Below are 14350 nucleotides of genomic sequence, written 5' to 3'. Positions count from 1 at the left end.
GCCCATCACCTCATGGAAAATAGATGGGGAAACAGTGGAAACAGTGCCAGACTTTATTTTTTTGGGCTCCCAAAATCACTGCGGATGGTGATTGCAGCCATGAAATTAAAAGCCGCTTATTCCTTTGAAGGAAAGTTATGACCAACCTAGATAGCATATGAAAAAGCAGAGACATTACTTTGTCAACAAAGGTCTGTCTGGTCAAGCTTACAGTTTTTCCAGTGGTCATGTATGGATGTGAGAGTTGGACTGTGAAGAAAGCTGAGCGCCAAGAAGTTGATGCTTTTGAACTATGGTGTTGGAGAAGACTCTTGAGAGCCCCTTGGACTGCAAAGAGATCAAACCAGTCCATCTTAAAGGAGATCAGTCCGCGGTGTTCATTGGAAGAACTGATGCTGAAGCTGACACTCTAATACTTTGGCCATCTCATCCGAAGTGTTGACTTGTTGGAAAAGACCCTGATGCTGGGAGGGATTGGGGGCAGGAGGTGAAGGGGACGACAGAAGATGAGATGGATGGATGGCATCACTGACTAAATGGGCATGAGTTTGAGTAAACTCTGGGAGTTGGTGATGGACAGGGAGGCCTGGCTCGCTGCGATTCATGGGGTCGCAAAGAGTCGGACGCGACTGAGCGACTGAAATGAACTGAACTAGTTTGTATTATTTATTTGGTGTTTAAACCATGGATCTTCAACTCCTGTGTTGTCTTTGTCTCATTATGTTTTCAAAATACATGTTTTCAATTGGAAGCGCCCCCATTCATGTTTTTACATACTGTACCTTTTACATTTGTAGGTGTATTTGCCAAGTCTTGCATGAGAAGATCACAATCTTAGTGACTCATCAATGGCAGTATCTAAAAGATGCAAGTCAGATTCTGCTATTGGAAAAGGTAAGTAATTTCTAGAAGTCTGTGGAACTTGCTGACACTCAGGTGTGTTGAAAGCCAGGCCTCCCAACAGGTCACTCTCCTTGGATTAATGGTAAGTGCCCTCTTTTCCCTCAGTTGTATGCTCCCTTCTTCTCAGAGCTGGTGGAATCTTACTTTTGAGGATGAATCCAAAGGCCGGTAGAAATATTACACTCTAAGCCACATAAAGCCTAAAGTGTATAGAAGTGCAAGGCTACTGAATCATCACTGTTCTAGTGAAATTGTTAAGGATAGTGATGCAATGTTATTTAGAACATTTTGTTTTCCTTTTCCAGGATTTAAGTCAAATTGTATTATTTGGAAATTAGAGATACTAAGACCTGTTTGTATCCACATGATTGTCATGTTCAGTTTGCCTGAAAAGCATCTTCCATTAGTACAGGAAGCAAGGTTGGGTAGCCAAGCTCTCAGGTCAGAGACACCCACTCTGCTGGTGTCCCCAGTTGCTGGTCTTCCTACCCAGGTCTCTATGTGCCCAATACATGTGGGAGCCTGTGCAGCAGGACAAGGCCCTGCCTACACGGGGCTCCTGTTCTTATGGGGACAGATATGACAAAGAAGGTGACATCCTGGCTGCCTCCCTGAGGAGCTGGTGCCTCCTGGGGTCTGAGTGACATGAAGGTGGGGACCGTGCTGTCACCTGGGAGAGGGAATCTGAGGCAGGGGGTCTTAAGGAAGGAGCTAACCTGGCAGGTTGGAGGAACAGCAGGAAGACCAGCGTGTCTGAGGACAGTGAGCAGGGGGACGTGGAGGGAGTTGATCTCTCAGCAGTGGGCAGCGAGCCGGGAGTGAGATGGAAGCCTTGGATGGTCCAGAGCAGAGGACGATGTGGTCTGATGTGGGATTTAAAAGATTCCTCTAATGGGTCACTGGAGAGGTGACAGCAGAAGCAGTTAGAAGTCTTAGTAAAGCTGAGAAGACAGAAGTGTGGGCTCAGGCTAGAGTATCAGTTTCTAGAGCTGCCGTAACCAAGTACTGCAAACTGGGTGACTTAAAACAACAGGAATTTATTTTATTTTATTGAAATATAGTTTATTTACAATATTGTATTAATTTCTGCTGTATAGTGAAGTGATTCAGTTATACATATACATATATCTATTTTTAAATATTCTTTTCCATTATGGCTTATTATAGGATACTGAATATAATTCTTTGTGTGCTATACAGTAGGACCTTGTTGTTTATCCATTCCATATATAATGCTTACATCTGCTAATGCAAAACCTCGCATTCGAAGTCTCCCCAGCTCCCTCCCTGTTGGGAACTACAGGTCTGTTCTCTATGTCCTTAAAACAACAGAAATTTATTGTCTCCCTGCTCTGGAGGCTACACGTCCCCAGTCCAGGTGCTGGCAGGGCTGTGCTCTCCCTGAAGGCTGCAGAGTCCTTCCTGCCACTGGTGTGCGCCGGCCTTCCTTGTGTTCCTTGGCTTCCAGCTCAGTATTGTGGTCTCTGCTTCTGATACCACGTGGCCATTATCCCTTGTTTGTCTGAGTCTCTTCTGTTCTCATAAGGACATCAATCATATTGGATTTAGGGTCACCCTGCTCCAAGGTGGCCTCATTTTAGCTTGATTGAATCTGCAAAGACCCTGCTTCCAAATAAGGTCAGTTCACAGGTATCATGTTTAGGGCTTGAACACACCCTTTTAAGGGGCTACCATTCAGTGCACAACGCCACACATGATTGGGAGTGGGTTGGAGATTAGGGAGAGTTTTTCAGACTTGATAATTGTTTGATATTTCACCCCTTGGTTTGTCTGTGTCTGTGCCTCAGCATCTCTGTTGTTAACCCTTATCTCTTTCAATAGACCCGTGGCCAAATCTCTCACTTATCAAATGAATTTCTGCTCTAAGAAAGATTATTAAGATACAGCATCTCTACCTCTTGAAGCAATTCCATGTGTAGACTGTTTTCTACCCCTCCAGGAAATTGGAGCTCAGACTTCTTAAGCTTGAGACCACTTACCTTCATGTGCAGAGCAGATGATGTGCTGTGCTTAGTCACTGTCATGTCCAACTCTTTGTGACCCCAGACTCCTCTGTCCATGGGGATTCTCCAGGCAAGAATACTGGAGTGGGTTGCCATTCCCTCCTCCAGGGGATCTTCCCATCCTAGGGATCGAAGCCTGGTCTTTCTCATTGCAGGCAAATTCTTCACCATCTGTGCCACCAAAGAAGTCCAAGAATACTGGAGTGGGTAGCCCATCCCTTCTCCAGGGGATACTCCCAACCCAGGGATTGAACCAGGGTCTCGTGCATTGCAGGTGGATTCTTTACCTGCTGAGGTCCCAGGGAAGCCCACAGAGCAGGTGATACTAGTATGTAAAACCCTGCATTGGCAGTATTGAGTAAGAATAGTCAGAGGCACAATGACATATTTAGCCAGTCCCTAGATGTTTTGGGGCCCCCTTATTGCTTCTTTTGAGAATACCATCCTCAATTTTAGAACAACAATTTGTCCACTAGAGAGTACCCCTGGATGAGTTGGGGTCCATCCTATTTGTCTGATCCCTCTCTCACTTCAGAGGAGGGATGGCTGCCCCCTTATCCTCTTGGAATTGTCAGGGCTTGGCTGCTGAGTAAAATTACTGTCTTTGTACCACTAGTAATTTCCTTGTGCAGCTTACAGATACTAAGTAGAAAGTAGCAATTTCATTAAATAAGGTGTATGCATTTTGTCTCTCAAGTGGCACAAGACACAATATGTCTTGAATAAAATTCTAATTCTTCAGTATCAGATGGTTCCCAAAGGTTTCATAGTGTTTCTTCCAGGGGACCACCTCAGGGGATAGGATGAGAGGGGTCAAAGGTAGGGCCCTAGGGCACTATCTTCTACTTGATCTGCCTTAACCGGAAGCCCTCTTTTGATTGGTTTTGCATACTGAAATTTTGGCCTCATATTTTGTTTGCCACTGAGTGACTTAGCTGTGTCTTGTTTCATGGGGTTAGAAAATAGCAAAAGCATCTGCATATGAGAGTTCCAAAGAATAGCAAGGAGAGGTAAGAAAGCCTTCCTCAGTGATCAGTGCAAAGAAACAGAGGAAAACAATGGGGAAGACTAGGGATCTCGTCAAGAAAATTAGAGATACCAAGGGAATATTTCATGCAGAGATGGGCACAGTAAAAGACAGAAATGGTATGTACCTTAGAGAAGCAGAAGATATTAAGAAGAGGTGGCAAGAGTACACAGAAGAACTGTAGAAAAAAATATCTTAACAACTCAGATAACCACGATGGTATGATCACTCACCTAAAGCCAGACAGCGTGGAGTCAAGTGGGCCTTAGAAAGCCTCATGATGAACAAAGCTAGTGGCGGTGATGGAATTCCAGGTGAGCACTTTTAAATCCTAAAGGTGATGCTGTGAAAGTGCTGCACTCAATACGGCAGCAAATTTGTAAAGCTCAGCAGTGGCCACAGCATCAGTGGCCACTGATGCTCAGCAGTGGAAAGCATCAGTTATCATTCCAATCCAAAGAAAGGCAATGCAAAGAATATTCAAACTACCACACAATTGCACTTATCTCACACTCTAGCAAAGTAATGCTCAAAATTCTCCAAGCTAGGCTTCAACAGTACATGAAATGAGAATTTTCAGATGTTCATGCTGTATTTAGAAAAGGCAGAAGAACCAGAGATCAAATTGCCAACATCCGTTGGATCATAGAAAAAGCAAGAGAGTTCCAGAAAAACATTTACTTCTGCTTTATTGACTATGCTAAAGCCTTTGTCTGTGTAGATCACAACAAACTGTGGAAAATTCTTCAGGAGATGGAAATACCAGACCACCTTACCTGCCTCCTGAGAAATCTGTATGCAGGTCAAGAAGAAACAGTTAGAACCGGACATGAAACAGCAGACTGGTTCCAAATGAGGAATGGAGTACGTCAAGACTTTATATTGTCACCTTATATATTTAACTTCTCTGCGGAGTACACCATGTGAAATACTTGGCTGGATGAAGCACAAGCTGGAGTCAAGATTGCCAGGAGATTTATCAATAACTTCAGATATGCAGATAATACCACCCATATGGCAGAAAACAAAGAAGAACTAAAGAGTCAGTCTCTTGATGAAAGTGAAAGAGGAGAGTGAAAAAGCTGGCTTAAAACTCAACATTCAAAAAACGAAGATCATGGCATCCAGTCCCATCACTTCATGACAAATAGATGGGGAAACAAAGGAAACAGAGACAGACTTTATTTATTTATTTATTTTGGCTCCAAAATTACTGCAGATGGTGATTGCAGCCATGAAATTAAAAGACGCTTGCTCTTGGGAAGAAAAGCTATGACCAACCTAGATAGCATTTGAAAAAGCAAAGGCATTACTTTGCCAACAAACGTCCATCTAGTCAAAGCTATGGTTTTTCCAGTAGTCATGTATGGATGTGAGAGTTGGACCATAAGGAAAGCCGAGCACCAAAGAACTGATGATTTTGAACTGTGGTGTTAGAGAAGACTCTTGAGAGTCCCTTGGACTGCAAGGAGATCCAACCAGTCAGTCCTCAAGGAAATCAGTCCTCAATGTTCATTGGAAGGAATGATGCTGAAGCTGAAACTCTGATACTTCAGCCTCCTGATATGAAGAACTGACTCATTGGAAAAGGCCCTGATTCTGGTAAAGATTGAAGGTGGGAAGAGAAGGTGATGACAGAGGATGTGATGGATGGATGGTATCACTGACTCAATAGACATGCGTTTGGGTAATCTCTGGGAATTGGTGATGGACAGGGAGGCCTGGAGTGCTGAAGTCCATGGGGTTGCAGAGAGTCAGGCACTACATGAGCGATTGAACTGAATTGAACTGGAGGGAGGGAAACTGAAGTAAAAAATCATGTATTTTTAAAGAACTTGATTAGATTGGCAGTTTAAGCTTAAGCAGTTGCCTGATCTGAGGAGGCCTGGTTATCTGCTTGTGATTGGTTGTTTTTAAATTCTCCTCTCAAATTTGAGCTCACTGATTCTAGGTTAGGTTTTGGTTTGCTGCCAAGGCTTTAGAACCACTCCAGTGTCATGGCCTTCTTGTTTAATGACTTGAATGGAAAGAATATTGAATTTGCAGTCGTGAACTTCTGAGTTTGTGGGGAAGTTTTAAAGACAATGAAGACACAGCTCGTGGATTCTCTGTCCAGAGCTACTTCTTACAGGTCTTGTCCCAGCTGAACACATGCTACTGTGACAGTGACATGGTCAGCAAAGATTTGATGAGTGACTCTTACCTACGCAGATGTGCTTGTGCCCCCCTCTGTGTCAGCCTTAAGTTTGTTTCCTGGAATATCTTCTTCAATGGCTGTTCTTAAAAATTCTGTTTGTCACATATAGTTTATCTGAATTGTCTTAAAAAAAACTCTACTGATACTTCCACCGACGTCTATAGTTTTTGCTTCTCTAAGTGCATCACAGAAAACTAGCCAATCTAATCACACGGACCACAGTCTTGTCTAATTCAATGAAACTAAGCCATGCCATGTGGGGCCACCCAAGATGGATGGGTCATGGTGGAGAGGTCTGACAGAATGTGGTCCACTGGAGAAGGGAGTGGAAAACCACTTCAATATTCTTGAATTGAGAACCCCATGAACAGTATGAAAAGGCAAAATGATAGGATACTGAAAGAGGAACTCCCCAGGTCGGTAGGTGCCCAATATGCTACTGGAGATCAGTGGAGAAATAACTCCAGAAAGAATGAAGGGATGGAGCCAAAGCAAAAACAATACCCAGTTGCGGATGTGATTGGTGATAGAAGCAAGGTCCGATGCTGTAAAGAGCAATATTGCATAAGAACCTGGAATGTTAGGCCCATGAATCAAGGCAAATTGGAAGTGGTCAAACAGGAGATGGCAAGAGTGAATGTCAACATTCTAGGAATCAGCAAACTAAAATGGACTGGAATAGGTGAATTTAACTCAGATGACCATTATATCTACTACTGTGGGCAGGAATCCCTTAGAAGAAATGGAGTAGCCATCATGGTCAACAAAAAAGTCCAAAATGCAGTACTTGGATGCAATCTCAAAAATGACAGAATGATCTCTGTTTGTTTTCAAGGCAAACCATTCAATATCATGGTAATCCAAGCCTATGCCCCAACCAGTAAGGCTGAAGAAACTGAAGTTGAATGGTTCTATGAAGACCTACAGGACCTTTTAGAACTAACACCCAATAAAGATGTCCTTTTCATTATAAGGGACTGGAATGCAAAAGTAGGAAGTCAAGAAACACCTGGAGTAACAGGTGTTACTTGTTTGGCCTTGGAGTACGGAATGAAGCAGGGCAAAGACTAATAGAATTTTGCACTGGTCATAACAAACACCCTCCTCCAACAACACAAGAGAAGACTCTACGCATGGACATCACCAGATGGTCAACACTGAAATCAGATTGATTATATTCTTTGCAGCCAAAGATGGAGAAGCTCTATAGAGTCAGCAAAAACAACACTGGGAGCTGACTGTGGTTCAGATCATGAACTCCTTACTGCCAAATTCAGACTTAAATTGAAGAAAGTAGGGATAACCACTAGACCATTCAGGTATGACCTAAATCAAATCCCTTATGACTATACAGTGGAAGTGAGAAATAGATTTAAGAGACTAGATCTGATAGACAGAGAGCCTGACGAACTATGGGTGGAGGTTCGTGACATTGTACAGGAGACAGGAATCAAGACCATCCATCCCCATGGAAAAGAAATGCAAAAAGGCAAAATGGTTGTCTGAGGAGGCCTTACAAATAGCTGTGAAATGAAGAGAAGTGAAAAGCAAAGGAGAAAGGGAAAGATATTCCCATTTGAATGCGAAGTTCAAAAGAATAGCCAGGAGAGATAAAAACCATTCCTTAGTAATCAGTGCAAAGAAATAGAGGAGAACAACAGAATGGGAAAGACTAGAGATCTCTTCAAGAAAATTAGAGATACCAGGGGAACATTAAATGCAAAGATGGGCTCAATAAAGGACAGAAATGGTATGGACCTAACAGAAGCAGAAGATATTAAGAAGAGGTGGCAAGAATACACAGAAGAACTGTACAAAAAAGATATTCAAAACTCAGATAATCACAATATTTTGATCACTCACCTATAGCCAGACATCCTGGAATGTGAAGTCAGATGGGCCTTAGAAAGCATCACTATGAACAAAGCTAGTGGAGGTGATGGAATTCCAGTTGAGCTATTTCAAATCCTGAAAGATAATGCTGTGAAAGTGCTGCACTCAATATGTCAGCAAATTTGGAAAACTCAGCAGTGGCTACAGGACTGGAAAAGGTCAGTTTTCATCCCAATCCCAAAGAAAGCCAATGCCAAAGAATGCTCAAACCACCACACAATTACACTCATCTCACACGCTGGTAAAATATTGCTCAAAATTCTGCAAGCCAGGCTGCAGCAATACGTGAACCGTGAACTTCCAGGTGTTCAAGCTGGTTTTAGAAAAGACAGAGGAACCACAGATCAAGTTGCCAACATCCGCTGGATCATCGAAAAAGCAAGAGAGTTCCAGAAAAATTTTATTGACTCCTTTATTGACTATGCCAAATCCTTTGACTGTGTGGATCACAATAAACTGTGGAAAATTCTGAAAGAGATGGGAATACTAGACCACCTGACCTGCCTCTTGAGAAACCTATATGCAGGCCTGGAAGCAACAGTTAGAACTGGACATGGAACAACAGACTGGTTCCAAATAGAAAAAGGAGTACGTCAAGGTTGTATATTGTCACCCTCCTTATTTAACTTATATGCAGAGTGCATCATGAGAAATGCTGGGCTGAAAGAAGCACAAGCTGGAATCAAGATTGCCGGGAGAAATATCAATAATCTCAGATATGCAGATGACACCACCCTTATGGCAGAAAGTGAAGAGGAACTAAAAAGCCTCTTGAAAGTGAAAGAGGAGAGTGAAAAGGTTGGCTTAAAACTAAACATTCATAAAACTAAGATCATGGCATCTGGTCCCATCACTTCATGGGAAATAGATGGGGAAACAGTGGAAGTAGTGTCAGACTTTACTTTTTTGGGCTCCAAAATCACTGTAGATGATGATTGCAGCCATGCAATTAAAAGGCGCTTATTCCTTGGAAGGAAAGTTATGACCAATCTAGCTAGCATATTAAAAAGCAGAGACGAGACTTTGCCAACAAAGGTCCATCTAGTCAAGGGTATGGTTTTTCCAGTGGTCATGTATAAATGCAAGAGTTGGACTGTGAGGAAAGTTCAGCGCTGAAAAATTGATTCTTTTGAACCGTGATGTTGGAAAAGACTCTTGAGAGTCCCTTGTACTGCAAGGAGATCCAACCAGTCCATCCTAAAGGAGATTAGTCTTGGGTGTTCATTGGAAGAACTGATGCCAAAGCTGAAACTCCAATACTTGGCCACGTTACTGGAAGAATTGACTCAATGGAAAATACCCTGATGCTGGGAGGGATTGGGGGCAGGACAACAGAGGATGAGATGGCTGGATGGCATCACTGACTCGATGGATATGAGTTTGAGTAAACTCTAGGTGTTTGTGATAGACAGGGAGGCCTGATGTGCTGCGGTTCATGGGGTTGCAAAGAGTCGGACCCAAATGAGCGACTGAACTGAACTGAACTGAATTGCCAACAGTAGTTATCTCAACAACCTCCATTTTTAACACATGAGCACACATTTCTTTCATATCTGCCAGCACCTTACACAATATTCGGTTTGGCAGAGAACAGAAGGCTTGTACTGTGTCTAGCTGAACTAGATTTGTGAACCATAGTTCCAGACCTAAGAAATATTTTCTTATAAAAGTTATATTTTAATACCAGTCAACTTTTCTTGATTACTATTTAAATTAGATTTGCATTATCTAATGCAAGTGCGTTCCTCTCAAGTTTAAAATTTTTATTTTAGGGTGAAATGGTGCACAAAGGGACTTATGCTGAGTTACTGAAATCCGGGGTAGATTTTGCTTCCCTTTTAAAGAAGGAGAATGAGGAGACTGAACCATCTCCAGTTCCTGAATCTCCCACTATGAGAACTCAGACCTCCTCCAAGTCTTCAGTTCAGTCTGAACAGTCTTCCACAGCTTTGTTGAAAGATGCAGCTGCAGAAGACCAAGATGTGAGTTTCTCATTCTGCAATATCCTGGTCTGTCCGCTTCTGATGGCCGTTCAGTCTTCTCCTCTCATAACATCTTTGTATCAAAGTAAATAAGTTTCCAGGGCCTTAATCCATGGAATTGGTAGAATTAAATTGGTCTCTGATCAGGGCTCTCCTTTGGGTATAGGATGATGAATCTTATCAATATCAGTAGTGGGTACACTGCTATGAATTCCTGTGTGTATGTTTATAATGGCTCCCAGCTTCCCTTTTACATCCAGAAGCTTACTATGAAGACCCTCTCCTATGAAATCCTGCTATGACCACATTAAATCAGTTATTTCCCCTACATATTGGAATGTTCTGGCACTGCAGATGACTGATTGTCATATTTTGCCTTGGTGTCATAAGATTTGTGATAGACAAGAGATAACATGTGTGAAGGACCTGATACACAGCAGACACTGATTAGTCCCTCACATTCCACACTCAGGAATCACCAAAATTCAGGAACCATATAGATTCGGATCATATGCTGTCCTCCTGCTATCCAAACTCACCTTGCTCCAACTCGTGTGAACTCAGCTTACTGTATTTGACTAGTATTATGAGGACCAGCTGTTTTATGTTTTCATCATTGAGTGACACAAGTCATCTAGAGGGATACATTAACTACATATCATTTTGTGTGCTATTTTGGAACAAACTTCTGCATTAATATTTGAATTGGATATGTTTTGCATGTGCTGAAATTCATAATATCCTATTTTTATTCTTTAGTCGTATAATTTATTTTTTAATTGGAGTATAACTGCTTTACATTGTTGTGTTGTTTTCTGCTGTGCAATGAACTGAATCCACTATATGTTTACATATATCCCCTCCTTCTTGGGCTCCCTTTCCCACCTACACCCCTGTCCCAAACATCTAGATCATCACAGAGCACTGCTACTTTAAGCAAAGCCATGCATCAATGAATAACCTCGTGCAAATGATATTTCCTTATTTCTAATAGATTACTAGAAGTAGTATGGCTGGGTCCAAGAGTAAATGCATATATGGTTTGGCTAGATATTTCCATACTCTCTCCATAGGAGATGGATCATCTTGCACTCCTATCATCATGTGAGGTGTGTCTGTTTTTGCCACAGAATTGCAAATTAGGGCATTGTTGAACTCATGTAGTTTTGTAGTTCATTATTTAAAATTTTTTCTTTCACTGCCATTTTTCCCTCCAAGACTGAGAATATACAGGATACACTATCTGAGGAGAGACGTTTAGAAGGAAAAGTTGGTTTTAAGACCTACAAGAATTACTTCAGAGCTGGTGCTCACTGGTCTGTCATCATTTTCCTTATTCTAGTAAGCATAGCAGCTCAGGTAAGTAAGGAAACTTATTTTGGTGTGTGCCCTTAGCTTGATATTCACATAATGTTTATACTGTATCTATTTATTTAATTATTATTATGTTTATGAAGAGATTTATTTTAAAAAACTGGCTCATGAAGCTGTGGGATCTACCTGGGTGAATCTGAAAGAAGAAGAACAGGCCTGCAGGCTAGAACCTCAGGCAGGAGCTGCAGTCTTAAGGCAGAATTTCTTCCTCCTCCAGGAAGCTTCAGGTTGTGCTCTTATAGCCTTCAACTGACTGGATGGGGCCCACCACATTGTTGATGGTTATTTTTACTTAAGTTGACTAATTATAGATATGAACCACAATCCACATAAAATATCTTCACATTAATATCTAGAGGAGTGTTTGACTAAATGACCAGAGACTGGAAAGGCCAAGGTGACACAGAAAACTGACTATCACAGTACCTGTCAAGTGTCTTCCTTCAAAACCCCAAACATTTACACTACTACTTTTTTCCCCCTTTTTTTGCATGTACTTGGATTTGCATTCAAATGTGCTATCTTTGGGTAGCAAAATAAGTGAGGCTTATGGGTGTTGTGTGTTTGTGACAGATTCTAGAAAAAAAAAAAAAAGAATGCCTTTTAGAGATATTAAATTATAACATGCCCTCCCCTGATCTCTCGTCATCTGGGATGTGGGGCTTGGCACAGACCTGAGTCGGAAGGACTGTCTCCCTGTTCTGGAAGTCTTCCCATCCCCCATCCTGGTGAGCGGGGCGTGAGGGCTCAGTAATGTCAGTGTGTGAGTGACTGTTGTTTCCTGCTCTAGGTCGCCTATATCCTGCAGGATTGGTGGATTTTAAACTGGTGAGTGATTCCTGCTCTAACCCAAAGTGCTGTAAAGTCTACATGAAGCCTCACTTTCCCACAGAGTCAGGGGGAGGGGTGGGGATTGTACAGCCTCCTCTTCTGAACCTCATGTAGTTTCCCTGAAGAAAAATCACAGTTCCTGCTGTACTGTGACCCTCCCATGGTCTCTCCCCATGTCTCACTCTCAGAAGCTTCCTCACAGACAGTTCTGAGAACTGAAAGTCGTGACTCAAATGGTATCTCTATAAGGTAGAGATACATAGGGTTCTTAGAGCTAGGAATCATTTTCTAGCATTAAATTCATCTCCTAAATCAAGATTAATTTTTTTCTGGTATATATATATCTATATATCTATATTCTATCTATAGCGTAATATTTTTTTCTTCCCTATTCCATAGGGCAAATGAACAGGATACTCTGAATATCATGGCACTTGGAAAAGGAAATAAAACGGAGAAGCTTGATCTGAACTGGTACTTAGGAATTTTTTCAGGTAAAGCCGAATCACCTGGTCTATTATACTAGAGTCTGAGGTGCTTACAAGGAGCCTGCATGAGCAACTAGGGCTTCTAGGAGAAATTCAGAAATACCTCAACAAATAACAGTCTCAGTCGGATTTACTCTATGAATTAATTGGAATAATTATTTTAAAAATCTACTAGAAGAAGGTGAATGAAGACCCTTAATTTGCTGTGTACTGGATTTTGGAAGTTAAACTAGAACTGAACATTCAGAAAATCAGCCACTGGAAACATGTGCTACTGTCTATTCTAATGGGTTGCTTTATCTAAATCTTATTATATGGATGGACGAGGGGATTAGAAATGGATCCCCACCCTGTGGTTTGAATTTTTCCAGTTCTGTCTGAATAAACCCTGTCTTTTATTGAACTTAGATGAATTCCTCTGGCAGCAAGGGCCCCCAAGCAAAAGCACTGTTTCCTTGCAGGTATGCAAACTCCCCTTTGCCACACTGCTCATCTCTTGGGCTTCACCAATTACTTAAGAGTGAAGCTAAGTAGGGAGAAATCCAGTGTCTGGGAATTAATTAGGATTCCTTCTCTTTCTTACCTTGAGATCACAATGTTATTACACCTCCAATTGTGTGATTAATTTAACATCTGGCTTGCCAGACTAATATTAATTAACATGGCTCTGTTTTCACAAAAGTGCCTAGAATATGTATAGCATTTCATACTTTCAAAAGGAAATCCTCATCTAAAATTTTAAAATATTTTTTAAAAAGTAACAAATAAAATTTTAAAATATTTGCACAAGAAACACACACACTAACTTTCTGCAAAGATAGAGTGAATTATATCTTTGTAAGAACCTACTCATTGAAATTTGTATTTCTTTTGTTGATCACTTGCTAAGAAACCTAAATCCGTTAGCTGTTTACCTTCTGAATTGGTGGACTGTGGGGACTTAAAGGAAGAAGACAAAGATTCTGTTGTATATTCATTTAGGATAGTGGGCTAAGACAAATGCCTGTTGATAGAATTCAGGAATTCGAACAGCTTCCAGAGTTGGAATAACAGTGATGTGAAAAGCTGAAGGAGAAAAAATACTTGATGGAATATTTATAACAGAAGTGATTTCCAGTTTCCTTAGTATCATGGGTTCAAGAGATGTTTGGAGGCTATTTTAATTTTTATATGCATAGTAAGTACTCATTTATGTCATTAATAAAAAAGTTAAATAATTATGTGCATTTACAAATGCTTTTTGTTTCTATAAAACAGTGAGATTAGATGCTCTTTTAGGTTAATTACCTTGTGTTAAGATATAATTTGTATTTTCTTGCAATTCAAGTATTTAAGACATTTTCTACTTGTAACTTAGTATGGTATTTTCCTATTTTTTTAAGCTACTGCATATTTTGTACAATGAAATGAAATAATTTCTCCTGTTTCCTGTTAATTCACATGCTGGTACCAAAGAATACCACAATTTCACATTATGGAAAATTTTGTAAATAGTGAGATTTGAAACATGGAGAAAGAACGATTAACTACTTTTTATAATTAATTTTTCTTCTGAGTTTTTTTTTTTCTGAGTTTTTATTAGAACTTGCAAATTGAGTTTGGAAAGCCTAGAGTGAAATTGCAGTTTACAC

The 14350-nt window shown here is 40.9% G+C and overlaps 1 protein-coding gene across 1 annotated transcript in view; it reads left to right on the top strand.

The window, feature by feature from the left end:
* The window catches only part of LOC110149702 (ATP-binding cassette sub-family C member 4-like), a 326525-nt gene that overhangs the window by 196627 nt on the left and 115548 nt on the right, over window positions 1-14350 (top strand). Inside the window, 5 exon segments of the mRNA XM_070471511.1 lie at window positions 798-894; window positions 9817-10026; window positions 11245-11385; window positions 12191-12228; window positions 12631-12725. Coding sequence (XP_070327612.1) covers window positions 798-894; window positions 9817-10026; window positions 11245-11385; window positions 12191-12228; window positions 12631-12725 — 581 coding nt within the window.

This window comes from Odocoileus virginianus, chromosome 8 (assembly GCF_023699985.2).
Source record: "Odocoileus virginianus isolate 20LAN1187 ecotype Illinois chromosome 8, Ovbor_1.2, whole genome shotgun sequence".
In the NCBI taxonomy this organism is placed as follows: Eukaryota; Metazoa; Chordata; class Mammalia; order Artiodactyla; family Cervidae; genus Odocoileus; species Odocoileus virginianus.
Note: the sequence above shows the minus strand (reverse complement) of the source record. Positions and strands in the feature narration are given on the sequence as shown.